At 32.3% G+C, this 19,550-nt stretch overlaps 1 protein-coding gene across 3 annotated transcripts; it reads left to right on the top strand.

Moving 5' to 3' along the window:
• The first annotated feature begins 29 nt into the window (after window positions 1–29).
• LOC140432595 (uncharacterized) lies at window positions 30–19,550 on the top strand. Of its 3 annotated transcripts, none has more exons than XM_072520606.1 (6): window positions 30–165; window positions 2,007–2,221; window positions 5,284–5,355; window positions 5,991–6,068; window positions 10,737–10,873; window positions 13,285–19,550. In XM_072520606.1, the coding sequence occupies exons 2-6, from the start codon at window positions 2,170–2,172 to the stop codon at window positions 14,215–14,217; spliced, it is 1,272 nt and encodes a 423-aa protein (XP_072376707.1). In that variant the 5' UTR covers window positions 30–165; window positions 2,007–2,169; the 3' UTR covers window positions 14,218–19,550. The 3 variants fall into 3 exon arrangements, with proteins under 3 accessions (XP_072376707.1, XP_072376706.1, XP_072376708.1); XM_072520605.1 differs by lacking the exon at window positions 30–165 and adding an exon at window positions 214–358; XM_072520607.1 differs by lacking the exon at window positions 30–165 and adding an exon at window positions 1,088–1,409.

Below are 19,550 nucleotides of genomic sequence, written 5' to 3' on the forward strand. Positions count from 1 at the left end.
GTTTTAGAGGACTAGAAAGTTTGAAAAAAAGTTGAATAAATGAAAACAGTGATTGTGATTACTGCGTTTACTTATTTTTTATAAAATGGCAATACATGAATTATTAATAGATTATTTTAAGGCATTTTAAAGCTTAGAGTATAAAAATTTATAATTTTTGTGTGGGTAAGACTTTAAACAGCTACTTGCTAATACTTAAGAAGAATTAGGTTATTGGTATTGTTTATTGCTATTGCGCCAAAGGAGAGAAACTTCAAAAAGTCTGATATAAATGTGAATTTCTCTTTTTTTTCTAATCAACATTAACCAAATTTAAGTTTAAGATAAACTTGTTCTGTAAAACTGATATTAAATGTGGGTAAGTCGGATATTACATTGAAACATTTTGGATTATTGCATTTTTTCTAATTTTGTTTTAAAATTGGGAAAAATATAATAAATATTACATGTTTAAAAAGATCAAATGTCAATCGATTCACTGATCTCCATGGTTTCTTTAGATAAATAAATACACAATACATCGTGTTGAAACACCAGTACAGTACACCATGTAATGCTAGCATCTGAAAACAAGAACAAGACACCATATAACAGAAAAAGGGTTCAGAATAACACGTCATGTTGTAAATATGATAAGAAGACGCGGAAACCATATCTACCATAATTAGTTACATGCAGAAGTTTCATCTCAAATTAGTGAGACGAACTAGGAAAAAAAAACAAAGAAAAGAAAGATATTGTTCTGAAATCCCTGGCATCCTTAAAAATAACCTTTCAATTATACAGTTACCTCTAGAGTTTTTATCTATTAAACATTTAGAAGAGAAGTTTTTTTGCCTTTTTTATGTTGAAAACAAAACAAACTATCAAATTTTTATCTTCTCTACATTTCTTATACTTTTAGTTTGTATCTTGCTTATTTATTTAGCATTTTGACTTATATCACTGGGACTACCTTATTGGTGATATTATTTGCTCATATTAAATCAACTTGTAAACAAGATTCTCTATTGGACCAAGAATGATACTATGTACATGAATTTGTTTAATACCATGCACTCAAAATAACAAAGTTGTCCCATTAGCAGTTTCATTGTGGGGAAACAACACCAGGAAAAAGCTCAATTTATTTGTTTCATACATTGTCTTCAATTTTGTTTAATGTCTAAATCGCTAGTATAACCTAAATATATTTTTTTCTTTATTAATCTATCAATAATAACTTTTTAACAGGAAAATTGGAGATTTCTATATCTGCCATTATCCATATCTGTAATGTAATGCAGTCTATAAAAATTCCATTTAAAATAACCTCCAAAGAGATGGCAATAAGCATATTACAGCAATCTGCAATGATCCTTTTTAGTAAAGAAAAGATTTTGAGCCCACATATTTATTATTTTCTTCTAGTAAGTGTAGGTATAATTGTTTTATCTTTTAATTAAAGAATTCTATTTCGGTGAAGTTTATGCGTGCATATAAAGGTTAAGGGCACATATTTGTTTTCCCATTGTTGTCTATACTGTGATATGAGTTTCATCAGTTAACATGACATTATGGCCAAACTTAACAGATTTGAAAATCTGAGATATGGTAAAATAATGTTTAAATGATTTGCTATGTTCATTTATTTTTTTGTGTTAATATGTAATAATACATTGAATTTAATCTCTCATTGTTTTTATTGAGCTATTCTAATCTAAGACCGCCATTTCCCCATACCCTGACCGCCATTATCCAACAATATAGAGTAATACCAGTCAATTATTTTTATCAGGAAAAAAATAAATTATTGGTGCTTTACGAGCACCCAATTAGAATATAACATAGCCAAATAACAAATGAACACATTGCACTGGAAACCTCAATAAAATATGATTTATCATTTCTCTCACAGCATTTTCGCCTTAATTGACAGTCATTTCCCCGTTCTCCCCTACTAGTACTTTTTTATATTGCCTGTATTTAGTTTTATACAAATAACTCATAATTCATTTTATTTTCAGATATTCATCTGCAGTTACGTTTATCCAGTTGACGAAAAAGACATATAAGGTTTTGTCTTTTGATTGCATTGAAATTTAATTTTTAATTGTGATAATAATATATGTACAAGCTGTATTGTATTATAAAATTTAAATCGAAATATTTGCATTGAAAAGCCACAAAATGAATAGGAAAAGCGACTTTGGTGGGTTCAAGTTTCCAAAGAAGATGTTTGGTAAGTTAAGATTTTTTGCATTACATCTGTGTCGATGGCATGTCTGTGAAGTCTTCTGAACGGATAATGCAATGGTAATTACATCAACCAGTTCATTATGGTAGATAATATCTCTGTTCCAGTAGATGATGTAGATTTATTACATACTGCAAGCACAAATTATGACGAGGTTGCAGGTTTGACGATTTTTGCCTCCAGTGATCGACATTTTCTTACCAGTGATATTACCTGGCAAACACATTGGAAACAACCATGCAACAAAGAAAAAACGGTTCTTCTCATAACCATCTAATAATTATATCAACAATGCATTACTTTTCCCATTATAATCTCAATTTCTCTGCCTAGATGGAACTTTCGAAAAGCAAACTGGGATAAGTATAAAGCCCAATTGAAGAACGATATCAGACATATTGAATCTAAGGTAGAAAACTATGAAACATTTGCCAAACTTATAATTAGGCTGTGCTGAAAAACACATTCCACGCGGCCTAACAAAATCCTACATTCCATGCTGGACTGAAGAATGTAAAGAATGAATGATCAATACGAGCAAATCAAAGACCCAGACGTAGGTAAACAACTTCTAGAGTCTCTGAATTTTGCAAGAACCACCAGTTGGAGGGAAGTTCTCGAAAATCTTAATTTCACGCATAGCGGTCGCACTGCCTGGAACCTATTCAGAAAACTGGAAACAGGACTCTTCATCACCAAACCTAGAAGATACAGCGAAACGCATTGCACAGCTCTCCAAACCATCCATAAAAAATGTTCATAAAAGAGAAGTACAATATCAGTTTAAAAAGATCAAAACTTCACATCAACAAAGCCTGCCAATCATGAGGCAAATAGAGACTGAGGAAATTTCCTATCTACTAGGCTTAATTAAATTAAAGATTAAAGAGAATAATAATGCGTATCCAGAGTGATGGCAAAAGGGGGCACCGTCACAAAGAGGATCTTAGTGCAGAAAATCCTACCCAACATTACACCTGAAGTGATCAAGAAATCAGTAGACGGAGCTGCACGTAAAGAGCAGGCATGTGATGTAGTCAAAGTCTGGAGAGAAGGATGAGGCGAAGCGAAAGGTACGCAGAACGCCATAATAGATGTCGACGAAGACGCCGTTGAAAAAGTCCTTAAAATGAAAAGGATACGAGTGGACTTTACATTTTGTCGGGTGGTGGAAGCAAGGGCATAGGTACCCAGATGCAGCAGGTGACTTAATATCTACGTGGCCAAACCTCGCCCTAATGCTACTTAGCTGGACTGGATAAATAGTATTGACAGATCTTTCCAAATTAATATTCTTTTCGGATTTCTTTGTTGATCATAAATTTGATACACTCAATCCAATACCAAATATACATTTTGACAGAATGTCATGCAAGTAAAATGTAGAAAAAACGCGACCTAGTACTAGAATGATCTCATGGTTAAGAAACAAATTTATCGTTAGAATATAGCACTCAGCTTCTGGAAAAAGTCACGGAAAAGTATAGTAATGCGGAATTTCTCTACAAAAGTAATGAAATACTAAAATATCATTATAAAACTGATTTATTATTTGGATTGTTTTATGCCAAAAGCAGTTAAACTACAATACAAAACATTAAAAATTGAGTTATCCTAATCACATGGTGGATTATATTGTTATTTAAATTATGCAATAATTATTTCAGCCACATCAGTATTTAAAAGAGTGATACAGTACAAATTTTAAAAAACAATCTCTGAATATTCAACTTGCAATTACGCAAAAATCGTTTAAATATTAATTCAAGTTAAACCACTTAACGCAGAGTCAACTATTTTAATTTTATTTTGCAAAAAACACTCAATCCCGTATCAATCCACATTGGCGCCATTATTTAGTTAATAGTTTTTATAATATTAAACTTGATTTATTAAAAACATCCTAAACCATGTGGAAAGTGGTAAAACCTTCCTAGTAATAAAAATGTACGTCAATCAACATTTTATTTACTGTACTTTAAAGCGAACATGAAGCTGGTAGAGGAACTCAAGAGATGAGATCCTGTTTAAGGAAGTACATAAAAGATGATATTAATCCACCTGTTAAAAAATTGGTTCTGCGGTCAAACTGTTGTGATGGCCAAAAGCGCTGTATGATTCTAGTACTTTTAATTATGCCTATATTGCATAACTATACATCTCTCGATTCTATCACTTGACGATTCTTAGTACCAGGATATTCCTTTCTGCCCAATGATTTAGAATTTGAGGATGTTGAGCGCTCTTTAAAAATCCAAAAGCGCTTATGCAAGAATGTAGACTACAATATTGTTATGAAAGAATGTAGAAGAAAAAACAAATTTGTTGTTAACAAAATAGAAAGAGGAGAAACGTTGAAATTGAAAGAAAGTTGAATCAGAGAAAGAAGAAGTAAATTGGCTCAAGACCCATGAAATCAAAGTTTTAAAAGTCAGTCTTTCTTGCTCTATATATACATGAATTCTGACACAGAAGAAAACGTACAGATAGTAGATGTAGAAAAAAGGTCAACTGCAGAAATCGTTCAAAGATATGGAGTTGGATCAGCACTTATGACCAACAGGTAAACCACTATCCAAAGAAAAAATTTAAGATCTCAAAGAAATATTTAAGATAGTACCACAAGATCTAAAACCATTTTATAATATCTTAAGAACAGCTGTACTTTATTGATGATTGATGGTTTTGGAATAGAAAATGTGGACTTATAGATGAAGAGGATTAAAATTATTTAAAACATGTTTTATAATTAGTATAATTAGTATGTGGGTTACCGCATTTAAAAAAAAACTTACTTTCTTGTATAAACTAAAAAGTAAAAAGTAAGTCCAAATTTTACTGATATAATGGTGTATCACAGGTATACTATAATTAAACATATGATTTGCAATATATTATATACTTTGAAGCTATTTATCTCAAAATCAGACTTGTGCAGACCCTTTTTTGCATAACACTTTTGATTTGATAAGATTTTTGAAAAAAAAAATTTAATAAAATATGATCATATGTTGTTATATTTAGAATATTTCTGTATTATTTTTTAGAAATTGACCCAGACACAGGAAAAATAATTCCCCTGCCGCTAAACTTCGAAAGTGATAAAACAGATAAATTAGGTATGTAGACACTATTAAAATAGGTATTTATATAAATATTTTATTGTATCATTGCAATATATAATCGAACACTTTTTATTGAAGATTACTTATATTATAATCATACTATCATAATCCAGACTGGATCTGTTTTGAATTGGGCATTTTCCATAGGATTTCCAGAGTTGCAACCGGAGTTCTGTTTTAAAGTCGTCGAAATAGTACAAGCGATATATTATTCGACGTGCCTTAGCAAGACGAGGATGAATATATACTCCGGTTTTTATATCACTTCCGGTTAAAAAGTTATATTAATAAGTTATTATAATCGCAGAAATAGTACATGTGATATATCAATCGAAGCGTATGGAAAAGTCGACTTGAATATTTAGTTCCGGTTTTGATGTCAGTTCCGGTTCAAAATTTATGACCGGAAGTTTGTAAAAAATGACTCAAAATTGGTGAACAGTTCAAAATACCGACTTCAGGTTTTACTTCCGGTCACGTTGGGTAAAGACCTAGTACTTAAAAAGTCCAATTGCTTGTTATGATTTTTTTCTCAATTTTTATAAGAAATATATTATGAGTTTTAACTTTTAAACAATTTTCATTTTTATTAATAAATTGTATTAATTGAATGACATTAATCATTTTAGGCAAGGAGGATAAAAAGAGCAGCAACTTTAGTAAACTTGAACCTTTGGATTTTAACAAATTAAGGATGGAAATAGAAGGTAAATATAAGAGGAATACCAATACATATAAAGTGCGAATTTAAACCCATATAGTTGACAGCCACATCATCAATTTGTATAAATAGCAAAGGAAGTCATGTGGCACTTGATTTGAAAAGTTATCAAAATCCAATTCCAAAAATATGTTACACTAATTATTTTTGCGCTAACGAGAATAAACCTTTAAAAAAACAATGTATACCAGTTTTTATCTGTACTATTTTACTTTACCAAACATCTTACGAGACTCTTGTACTGTATTGAGGAATGGAAAAATTATATAAAAGTATTACCTAAAGGCGATCAAAGCATGTTCTTTTGGTGCGGTGTCTATATTCAGACGTTGGCCGTCATCACGTTTACAACTTCCTGAAACCCCTATCGGCTGCTGCACGAAATAATTCTACTGTGGAACCACACCATTGCCTAATATTACGCAGTCGTGAAAGGTTCTTCCGACCAATCTATCTCTTTCCCTCCACTTTTCCTTTTACTATAAGGCGGAGTAGATGGTATTTAGGTCTTCTAATTATATGAACGAAGTATAATGTCTTTCTCCATTTTATGATGTTTATGAGCAGACATTCTGAATTCATCATTTTAACATATTCATTGGAAGTCTGCGAAATCCACGATATTATTAGGATAGGTCGATAACACCACAATTCGAATGCTTCTAATTTATTTAGCATTGTGGTTTTTCATGTCCATATCTCACAACCATATAATAGTGCTGTATTTTTATTAATCTAATTTATTGTCTTTATTTATTATCAAAGGTTCTATTTATAACACTTACAAATTTATTCAAGTCTTTATTAAAATATTCACTTATTTATCACAATATTTATATTTATTTCCACGTACAATTATATCTCGATCTAAAAACTCGACTTCATATTCAAAAACGAACTGTTATTCAAAAACTGAAAACTCTCTACATAAAATGTCCCATATATACTAAATATCCGTTATCTAGAAGGATCGATGACCTTCTCCATTAGAACGGAATTCCATCGAATAGACGAGAAGGTCACTCAAGGACTGGTCTTTCAGCTGAGCGGCGAATTTACTATACTAAAATTCACATTCAGATGGCAGCGTTCCAGAGATAGGCCTGTACTTTCTATATGCCAGAAATAACTACATTGTTGTCAGTTTTTAATCGTACCTACAATCGTACGTTATGGGCCGGCTCCTATAAAAGAATTATAATTTCGGAAATATTTATGAATGTGAAACGGAAAAATACTACATTTTTTTAATTATATAATTTTTCTGTTGGTATTTTAAAAATAGAAAGTTATATTTCGGAAATCTGGTCTTTTCGGAATTATATCTTCTGTTCAAAATTGTTTACAATTCGTGGAAATGAAATAATTATTTGTATAATCCGTTTTTGATCTTAATGTCCTTTTAATGACACACTTTCTCTACCTGCATTTACAGTTACAGACATTAAAAAATAATTTAGAATTAAAAAAATATACCTATTTATAAATTCAAAATTATTGTCTAATGCCAGCAATTATAAATTCAGGTAAATACTTGAGAGTCATTAAAATAATTTTCAGTTGATATCAGACGTTTGTGTCGTGTCAGTGTCAAAATGGCCGCGAGTGTAATAAAATTCAAAAACGGTAATTTGTTAAATAGTGAATGCAAAAAAATAGTGTTAAATGTTTTTAACTATTTATCAAACAGTAATAATGATAAAAGTGTATCAACAATAGTGCGGGAAGTTTCTGCTATGACTGGAGTCTCTGAGCGAACGATATTCCGATATAGAAGTGAAAGTAAAAATGGTCCACTCGTAACTCCTATAAGAAAAAAAAGAACCGGTTATTTGAATAGTCGTGAGAATAGATATGATGAAGCAACTCGGTCTAGAATAAGACAAGTAGTGCACGGTTTTTTTTATGGACAATATTCCTCCAACCCTTGACGTAGTACTAGAAAAAATTAAGCAAATGGAGCATCTTCCGAATTTTTCCAAGAGTACGTTGAGAAGACTATTGCACGACATGGGTTTTATATATGGCAAACAAGGTAGAAATTCAATATTAATAGAAAAACAAGAAATAGTCGCTTGGAGGCGTCACTATCTCCGGGAAATAAAGAAACTGAGGAACGAAGGAGCCAATATCATTTATATGGACGAATCATGGGTTAATACTGGAATAACCAATGGGCAAGTATGGCAAGATACAACAATAAAAAATAGCCGACAGGCTTTCGTAAATGGACTTACCACAGGTTTAAAAACTCCGACCGGAAAAGGACCAAGATTTGTTTTAGTCCATGCAGGAAACAAAGACGGATTTGTTGAAGGTGCTGACATCACTTTTCTTGCCAAAAAAGGTGCTGAAGATTACCATGAAGAGATGGACGGAGATCTATTTGAAAAATGGTTTGAAGAGATGTTAATACCGAATCTCCCAAAAAATAAAAAGAATGTCATTATCTTGGACAATGCATCTTATCACTCTAGGAAATTAAATTTTCCCAAACAATATTGGGTGAAACGTCAAATTAAGGAGTGGCTCTATGAAAAGGACATTTATTTTGAAGAAGATTACTTAAAAAATGAACTTCTGGAAACTGCTAATGTATTTAAAAATATTTATGACAAATACAAAATTGATTGTATTGGTGAAAAATACAGGAATCACAGTGACGAACAATGCCGCGTAGATGTACATATCTTAAGACTTCCGCCTTATCACTGTGAACTGAACCCAATAGAAATGGTGTGGAGTGAAGTGAAACGGTACGTGTCCTCTAAGAATTCAAGTTTCAAACAAAACGACGTTAAAACATTGATTTATGAAGGTTATGATAAAGTACAGAACAATGGACATTGGAAAAATTACGTCAACCATGTTATAAAATTGGAGAATAATTTTTGGACAGTAGACAACATTCAAGATGACATTGAACCTATTAGAATTTCATTAAACGATGACTCTGAAGATGAACTAGATTATGAAAATGAAGATGATTGAAAATTGTTTTTCGGGGGTATTCTTTTCTCAGTAAAGGTAATAAAATATTTAGTTGATCTGGTTGAAATGTAGGGGTGTAAGTGCCAAAAACAAAGTTTTGAAAAATCTTTGTTCAAAGTTCGATATAAATTTAAAAACCTAGGTAGCACTTTTTCAGTTTTCAGCATGTTTTCAATGACATGTAATTTTTGATGGTGTTATTGTTGTTAATGTAGAAAGTTTTTTTTCCCTATTAACTGCGGTATTATGTATAAAAGCATTTTAGGAATTATTACCATTTATTTCATTCACGAATTTTCTATTAACAACTTTAGCTTACCTAAACATATCTTAGTTTACCGTGAGTTTGGCCCTGCTTATTTTACAAAAGTAGCAAAACTTACAATGGCAGTAGAATTGGCAACGCTGTTATCCTATATCCGTACACTACCATCTCAACGTGACTTTATCTATAGAATTCGGTCGACGGCCATGGATCTTGTTTTAGCGTAGAGGTCCTTTGGATATTACCTACTAGAAAAATACTTATTAGAAAAACATGTTTACAGTTTTGAGTCATATTACGCGTCATTATTTATCGTAACAATAGGATAGAACACACATATTTTAGTACCTTCTTGCGAATGTGCATCGACAGGTTTCTGTTACATTTCTGTGATCGATCCTGGTTATTACATCTTCATCAGAGTCTCAATTTACATTGAAGCAGATGCCAAGATATTTAAAATAGTTTACACGTTAAGAGAGAAAGCAGATCTCCTCTCCATTAAGAGAAAGCAGATCTTTATCTATATTAATCTTTCCAACTGCCATCCACTTTGCCTTTGAGATGTTAATTTTAAGGCCTTTCCGGTAAATTACTTCACTGATTAAATTTACAAAAATTAGCACTAGAGGTTTATTGTATTCCACTACTTTCTCTATTAGGGTTTTTATGCTTTGTAGATGGTCATTAGTTTCTTAACTTTTTTGGAATCCCGCCTGTTCTCTTGTTTGATAAATCTCTAATTTTCTTTCCATTCTTGCAACTTTTTTAAGTTCTTCCCAAAGGAGAGAAAAGAAAATAATTATCACAATGCATATTTGGTTATCAGTAAAGGAACAAACATGGTTACTCGCTTCTCGTCTAGGAAATAAAACTTTAAAACTCAATAGTGAGGTTATTGAATAATAGTCTCCCGTTTTAAACCGCTGCGCGGCTTTGGGAGTATAGCAGGGTAGTCTGCTATATCTAGGGCCTACGGTATACAAAGGAAGGTAACATGGCCAGTGCTACGCTTCAACCGCCTATTATTACCCCTGGTTTTACCCAAGGTACTCATTTTATTCAGGCTGAGTCGACCTGGGGCCTATAGAGATTTTTAAAAATGTCTAGTTGTTCTTGCCGGCGGTAGGATTCGAACTCCGGACCACCGGCGTGCGAGGCAAGCATCCTACCGCTTGCGCTACACAGGCCCGAGGTTATTGATTGTACACTAAATATTTTTTAATTTACATGTTTTAGTTCGAAACAAAAGACATACTTTTGTAAAATAATTTTAAGTTTATTATTTTGCACTTAGTGTATTTTTATTGGGAATAAGCCACAATTTTCCTTTAAAATAAGTTTATTTTGACGTTTCCTAATTTTAATATGATTAAATTTATGTAGAATAATTTTTAGAATCTGAACGTCACAGTAAAAAAAGAAAAATAGATGCACCAAATAGCGCTAAAAGACTTTTTACTTCAATGGGTCGTCAAACAGATGAAGCACTAGTTAATAAAAGAAGATCTAAAAATGTGGCGGTGCCAAGAAAGGTAATTATAATTAGTATATATTATACTACTTTTTTTTTGGTAGCTAGCTTCGTCTATTTTCCATAGTATCGGCTTCTATTTATATTGAGTATTTTCCTCAGTTCATCTTGGTTCATACACCTCCTCCATTCATTTCTTTGGATTTCAGTTATGTGCCTTATTCATCCATTTTTGCTATTTTTCTGATATTCTCGTACCATCTGGTCATTAGTCTGAGTCATTTTGTTCACTTCCATAGCTTCTGTAGTTGACTTCCAGTTTCTCTAGTATTGTGCTTCTTGGCCACAATATTTGGCCCACCTCCATTTATTTTTCTTTATAGTTTTACTAATATCTTGAATTTTTGGTTATTTTCTTTATCTTTTTAGACAGGGCTTTTCTATTATTACTCTGATCTTCAAAATTGACTCTTTACTGTACTGTAATGCGTTGTAAAGGGTCAAGTTTTATTTAATCGTCATTCGTTTTCATTTCATTCGAGTTCTAATTCCTTTTGCTTTCGTTTTTGTCAATACTGCCGCTGTTGTTGACGAAGACACGGCTAATAAACTCCTAATATAATTCAGGATTATAAAATACCGATTCCGAAAGCCTACATTCATTTAAAATCTCTTCTTCTAGTTCCACGACCGTTATCGATCGTTGAATGTCATGTTGGTTACCATATTCACTATCGTGACTTTATTGACAGCAGCTCTAAATATTGATGTATTCAATTTTCCGTATGTATGTTAACAGATCTTTTAGGCTCATTGCTGGATGTATAATTTCATCGTGCTCTGTTCTTAGCTGTCAGCTTCCAATCACTGATTTTCATCACTCTAACATCTTCCACCACTACATCTCTTCATTTCTCTCTTGGTATTCCTTTCTTTTTTTATCCGCAGGTATTCTCCAACCAATATTCTTTACTTATGTATTATAGTTCGTCTTCCCCATTCTCCCTTTACTACTTTTCCACCAAACATTCTGCGAGTTAGCTTTCTTTTCCATGCTTCCAATCTGTTCTGTTTTATAGCTTTGTTCATAGTCCATATCTCGGCAGCGTATAGCATTGTGGGTTTAATTATAGTTTTGTATACTCTTCGGCGTTCCAAACTTGTACTATTAACTCATGAAGTTGGTTTCGTAAATCATCTCCTTCACATTTTAAGTTCTCTGCCACAATGCCGCTCTTCGCAGTGCTTTTTTGATTTTTCGTATCTTTTAACATTTCTTCTCTTGTGGGATTTGGTATTTCTTCTACTGTTCACAGTCCGCCATTTGGCAACTTTTCGAAATATTCTTTCAATCTTTCACATATTTAGTCTTCGTCCCCTATCAGGTTTTCTTGCTTATCTTTTACATTCATCGTTCTTCCCTGGTACCCTGTTTTAATGTATTTTACATCTTTGTAGTAATGTTTTATTTAATTTTTCTTGTAATTTTCTTTAATAGGCTTTACTTTATCATCTATATACTTTCTTTTCCGCGCCCTTAGGATTCTTTTACTTTTTTTCGTTGTTCGGCATACCTTTCTAGGTCGTCTTGTTTTTGCCATCGCAACCTTACTCATAGTAGGACTATATTGTTTGGCGTAGGTTTCTTTTATATCCCTTTGGTAACCCTGTACTACCTCAAATCTTCACAGCTCTTCAAAATTAAATTTAGGTTTTAAAACTTTCTTTTTCCATTTATGCTTTTTAATTATTTCATCTCTCATACTAATTCTAGATAAAAAATGACCAGTGTACGTCTGCTTCTCTGCAAGTTTTCACATTCGTTCTAAATTGGAGAATTTCTCTTATGCTAAGACGTGGTCTGTTTGATTAGTTTCATTTGATCCCGGAATTTTCCATATTCCTTTTTATACATTCTCCTGAAATGCGCATTTTCATCATGTTTTCAATTGAGAATGTAATCAATCTGTGGCCATTATCATTTATATTCATATGTTTACTTTCTGTTGTTTTTATATCTTCCATACCATACAACTTCCATCTTCAAACCTTTGCATTGCCGTCGCCTATAATTTTAATATCTTGTTTGGGCATTTCTTCAGTCAATGACTCTAGTCAATATTTGGGGTTTTAGTAGGAGAAAAACAAACTTTTGTTATCTGCCTAGTACATCGTTGACGGTAAATTTTCTGTACCATTGTCCTATATTTTTCATTCATGATATTCTTCTATAGTACCATGTTTACCGTGGATCTTTCCCTGAATGATGAGATGCAAAATTCATATTTTTCAGGGTGTTTCATAATGTGACCGAAGTATTTCAGTTGGCGTCTTTTTATTATATTGACCAGTTGTGTTGTTTGGTTCAGCCGTCTAAGGACCTCATTTCTAATTCTGTCGACCCAGTTGAAATCTAAGCTGTTTAAATTATTTTTTAATAGATCTGAATTGTGCTAATAATTTTTTTTTTAGAGTAAAATACTACAAAATCCATCATGTTCTCCGTTATTAGATATGGAAGAAGTTGAAAAAGATATTTTAACTAATAAAAAAACTCTAGGTAATATCCCGTTTAAACCTATAGTAAAACAAAATAAAAAAATTACAAATAACAAACACGGTAGATATACATCAAAAAAGACTGAGTTAGAAATTCCTAAATCGGCTATAGATAAATGTAAAAATATAACTGAGATTCAGATAAAAACCTCAGATGAACCTGAGACTGACGACGTAATGAAAGATGAACCTAAAACTCCCGATTCCAGCCGGGAGTTTAATAAATTAGAATTTATTTGTAAGGATTCTCCAATTACTAATATGTGCAACTTGATGCAAGATACGGTGATAAACAGTATTAAAAAACCAAAACTTAATAATAATTCTAACTCAAATTTAACAGTATGCATTAATAATATTGAAAATATAATAAGAAACGAAGAATTAAGTCACCAACAATCCATCGCTCAATTAAATCAAGCCATACGAAACGAAAAATTAGCGCACCAACAATCTATCGCTCAATTAAATAATGTATTACAAACTCTAAAGTCATTAGTACCAGATGAAAACCATGATAAAGAGAATCAAAACTCGTCAGCCCACAGACGTTCGGAAAGGTTGTTAAAAAAGAGCCCACTCAAAAATACAAAGCTCTTGACATCTCCTGCCATATTAAGAAGTGACGATCTCAGAAAGAGTACTTTAAAAAAGAATATGGTTGCTAAAAATCCATATTGTAAACAAAGTCCTCGAGTGCAAAAAGCTTTGGAACTTTATAATTCATTACGATCTCACGCTTCGGTTTTAGAAACGCCTAGAAGCGATAGAAAAAATTCCAATTTGAGTTCTAGGATCCAGTCACAGTGTCTTTTGTTACAAGATACTCCAGTACATCATAAATAAAACTGACGGTTAAGTACAATGTCTTAAATGAATGTAAAGAAATAATTAGTGCTAGATCAGAAAAGTTTTAATTTCTGTTGTAGGATTTAGACTCAGTGTCTTTTATTGAGATACTTCAGTACTTTAGTAATCTGAACGGTAAGTCCGGTGTCTTAAATTATGAAAATAGATCATTTATGCGAGAGAAGAAGAGACAGAAAAGGTAAAGTTTATAATGTGTATAAAATTATTTAGACGACATTTAATACGATATTGAGTAATTAATGAGAAAGAGAGAGAGGGAGAGATAGTTATAAAATGTAATTATGTATTCAAATTTTTAAAAGGTCACACAATGTTTTAATTGTTTATAAACATCTTAAGTCCGCCAGTCACGTTCCAACGCCGCAGTACGATGTTGTCGAATGCTAATAACGTAATTTGGTCGTGTCTGCACCATTCGACCAAATCGGCGCGATTGGACGGAAGACAAACAAGTCAGTTTGCAGCAGTACGACAGAGTTGGTTAGATCGTAAATTTGATCGTGTATATTGTGACAACGACAAAATCGTACGACTGCAAAAATATGCTTTGCTGGTAAATTTCGAAAACGGCTTATAACTAGAGGTTATTAGAGATTTATTTGACATTTCAAAGAACAGAGTGTCTTTGGAAAATAAAATCCACATCATATCATGAAAAAGCTGTAAATATTTTGGTTGCTAAATTTCAAGAAGTGAAAGCGGATACTAATGAAGAGTTGGTAAAAAAGAAAATTAATAATTTTCGAACATGTTACAAAAGGGAATTAAAATTATCTGGATATAATCGTAATTCTTTTAGTAAATTTAAGTGCCAGTATGTATGTCTTTTCAGCAACCAATCTTTGCACCACCACCTACGTTTCTTGTATTTTTTTCATTTATACAAAGAGCAAAAGCCGCTAAAAAAGTATATCGTTATCTCACATGTCTCTGATTTGAAAGTAAAACTCATACTGCAAAATCGGTATGTGTGTGTTCCCATCCGATTTGCAACATTATTGTACGACAATTGCATTCGACAAAATCGTACTGCGCCGTTGGAACGTCAGTGGCGGACTTTACATTGCAATTCGATCCAATCTATATTGCAATTTTCTTTATTTACCTTTCTCACCGATTACAATAGAAATGGGTTCTAGGAGAAGCAATGAAGCAATAAACCTACCAATTTTTTGCAGTTGGATGGATCTTAATGCAACTTATTGCATTCGATTCGTAAGAGCGCCAAAAAATTTTGTGAACTAAAGTGATGATGTGAAAATGAAAATTGCATTATGGAACAAGGAAAATGCAGATAAAATTCTTCTTCTTCTTTTTATACAGACATGACTGTTTGTTTTTCAATGTGCCTCCAGTAAGTTGTCGTTCCATCGTTTTCGTGGTCTTCCTACTGAACGTCTGCCTATTATGGAACCGTCTTTTGCCGTTGTTCTGAAGCTATTTTCTTGTAGTATCTTAAAGTAATTACCATTTTAATGGGAATAAGCCACAATTGAAGTTTAAAATAAGTTTATTGTATGTATTTACTATAAGTTTATATTTATTAATGTTTGTATTTTGAGAACGATTTCCGAAGTGGAAATTGAAACGTTAATAAACTTATTTTAAACTTCAATTGTGGCTTATTCCCATTAAAATAGTAATTACGTCTCTTGTTGTTATTCGGCTTACATGATTGTTCCATTTTACTCCTCTACTTCTTACCCAGTCCTTGATGTTCTCCACCTTGAATCTACGTTGTATATCCGTACTTTTTGCTCCGTCCGATAGTGCTTTACCATCAATTTTTTTAAGTGTTTTTATCACTGCTGTTTGTAACATCCTTTTTGTCCTCTCTGTGTCAGGTCGTGTTTCTGCCTCGTATGTCATTATTGATCGATGACTTTTGTAAATTCTGCCTTTCAGATTCATTCAGGCAACCTGCGCTCTGGCTCTGTTCTATTCACTGATCTTACACTTCTGTTTCGAGCTTTCCGTAGCTAGATAATGTGATTCCTAGATATGTAAACTCCATCACTTGTTCTATTATCTGACCGTCCAGCTCCAATTTATATCTTAGTTAATTTGCTGTTATAATCATGCTTTTTTTTTGGAAATTAATATATGTTAAATTTTCTGGCGGTTATATTTAATTGGTGCAACATACGTTGTAAATCATCTTAGCTTTGAGACAGTAGTATTGCGTCGTCGTATTTTAAGTTGTTTTTCTCTCATTCTTACTTTTTTTATTATTTTATTCATAATAAGTTTAAACAATAGAGGACTCAGGGAATTTTCCTGTCTTATCTCATTGCCAGCTTCAATAGAGTCAATTTTGATGTAGTGACATCGCAAGCACTGTGGCAAATTTCTGTTGGGCTTGGTGCTTCAAAAACTACATTTGAGTGCATTAGATGTTTCCTGGTATATATGTCTGTGCTATTTTCATTTTGTTTTAGATCTATAAAGATCTCCAACCCTATTCAAAATATACTTAGAGAAAGCCTTGACTACATGGAAAAGAAAATGCGAAGGCATGGGAGTACCGGTACGGAACGAATACCTATATACATTAAGTTTTGCAGACGATCAAGTAGTGATTGCACAAGACCAAGACGACCTCAGCTACATGATGAAGAAACTACAAGAAGAATATACCAAGTCTGGCCTAGATATTAACCTCGCGAAAACAGAGTACCTATCTACAAGTGAAGAAGACATAGAAGATCTACAGATTGATGACAACGTAACAATCAAAGGAAAGGATAAATTCAAATACCTGGGGTTTATAATCACGAAAAAGGCAACAACAGAGGAAGAAATTACACAAAGATTAGGACAAACAAGAACAGCAATCAGACAACTTAACTCAGTATGGTGGGATAGACACCTAAATATGAAGACAAAAACGCAGATTTATAAAACATTAGTGCGAAGTATTATGACATATGGGGCTGAAAATTGGATCATAAACAAGAAAACCAGCAGTAAGATAGTAGCAACAGAGATGGAATGCCTGCGAAGATGCTGCAGAGTAACAAGAATGGATAGGAGAAGTAATGACGAAATAAAGCAAAGAACATCAATAGAAACAGACATACTAACATATATAGAACAAAAAAGACAAAGTGGTATGGACATGTAAGAAGAACTAGCGACAGCAGATGGATAAAGAAAATAACCGAATGGAGCCCCATAGGAAGGAGGAAAAGAGGACGACCCCGAAAATCCTGGAGGAACGAAGTAGACGACGCCATGAGTAAGAGAGGACTAAACGATGGAGAATGGAACAACAGAGAGAGATGGAAACGGTTGAGCGAGGGAAGGCAGTGAATACTGTAGAATCCCTAAATATATATATATATATATATATATATATATATATATATATATATATATATATATATATATATCTATAAAGAACATAGTTAGTGTTTTTTTAGTGGATCTTTGCTTTATGTTCCAGATGTCTGTGGACTCGTGTCATAAGTCAGCTTTTTTCTATGTCTAATGTTTGTTGATGAGTGGATCTTCTTTAGTATTACTTTAAATGTTTTCATTTCCCTAGTTTTATGTGTATGATATATTGCGTGTTTTTCTCATTTAGGGCTTTTATGATTTTAGAGTAAGTTAGTCCATCTTCAACTTGTATTTTACCTTTTAACAGTGCCATGAGGGGATTTATATTTTCTACTCCAGTGACAAATATTGGTGGTGATTTTTGTTCTTTCTTACACACAACAACAGCGCCAGTTCAAACACTGTAACTAGGTATATTAATCCGAATGACATGAACATTTTGATAGTATGCTTTTAAAGCATAGACGTATATATTAACATAGACTGAGCATGCCAGCAACGAGCAGTGACAACATATTTGCGGTTGTTGTATATATATATATATATATATATATATATATCTTGTGTTCTGAACACAAGATGGACGATGGACAAGACGAATTATGGAATGGAGGCCCAGAAATTATAAAAGAAGCCGAGGACGACCACCGACTAGATGGACCGACGACATAAAAAGAGTAGCGGGAAACCGGCTACAAGCGGCCCAGTGTAGAGAACACTGGAAAGAACTAAGGGAGGCCTATGTCCAGCAGTGGACGGGATTGGCTGATTGATGATATATATATATATATATATATATATATATATATATATATATATATATATATATATATATATATATATATATATATATATATATATATATATATATCTAACGCCTTGAAACTCCCCACTTGCTCTCTCTCGAACAAAAAGACGCTGCTATAGTTACTTGATGTAAGATAGAGACACAACTAACAACGACAAAAAAGATGGTGTTGTCACTTCGCTCTACAGGCTGCTCGGTCTATGTTTTGAAAGTTAGGATTTCCGAAATGTCAAATGGAAAATTCATTAGCGTCACCATCTCATTGTTAGGCCCGGGACTTATATTAACCAACGTATTATAATAACAGGAGCTAAATGACTTAAAAAACCTTATCCGCCTTGAGATTTGTTATGAATAAAGGACTTTATTTAATTGTTTTATTGTTCTAATCCTACGATTTGCATAGCATATGAAGATAATTGTCAGTTTGTTACTCTTTCTTATTTTTCAGATATTTGTACTGTGTTTGTAGACCATTTTAGCAGATATTATGAGCATTCTCACAGGAAATAATCTGAAACAGTTCTGTAATTATATCGCATAGACGATAAACTTGATACAATAAACTGTACGCCTAGGAAATGACCAATTTAATGATTTTTTTACTCTCTCTTTTTCTCACAATATCAAATAAAGTTAAATTTTTTGTGGAAAATCTTTAACGCTCTGAAACAGTTCTGTAATTATATCGCATAGACGATAAACTTGATATAATAAACTGTACTCCTATGAAATGACCACTTTTTAATGATTTTCTACTCTCTCTGTCTCGCAATACCAAATAAAGTTAAATTTTTTGTGAAAAATCTTTACAAGGACAATTTATACAGAATTTTTCAAAGCCGAATTATAAATATTCATTCCTTTATGTCCTAGTTTTGTACAAGAAGTAGAAAGAAAAATAAATATGACATAAAATGCAAATAAGCTGTGTTATAAAAACTGTTTTAAAATCAATAATTTTAAAATAGAGTATAGAATAAAACAATCCGTTTATGTATATCTACTGTGTCAACGAAATACTTTAAGATATAATTTATTTTAAGTATTACACAAAAACAACTTTTATTTTGTTTATAATGATTTTTCGTAATAAATTTATTATTTATTTTATCCGCAGATTAAAAAGTTTATAGACTGATGTAAAAGATTGTATCTTTAT

This window comes from Diabrotica undecimpunctata, chromosome 1 (genome assembly GCF_040954645.1).
Source record: "Diabrotica undecimpunctata isolate CICGRU chromosome 1, icDiaUnde3, whole genome shotgun sequence".
NCBI classification, from domain to species: domain Eukaryota; kingdom Metazoa; phylum Arthropoda; class Insecta; order Coleoptera; family Chrysomelidae; genus Diabrotica; species Diabrotica undecimpunctata.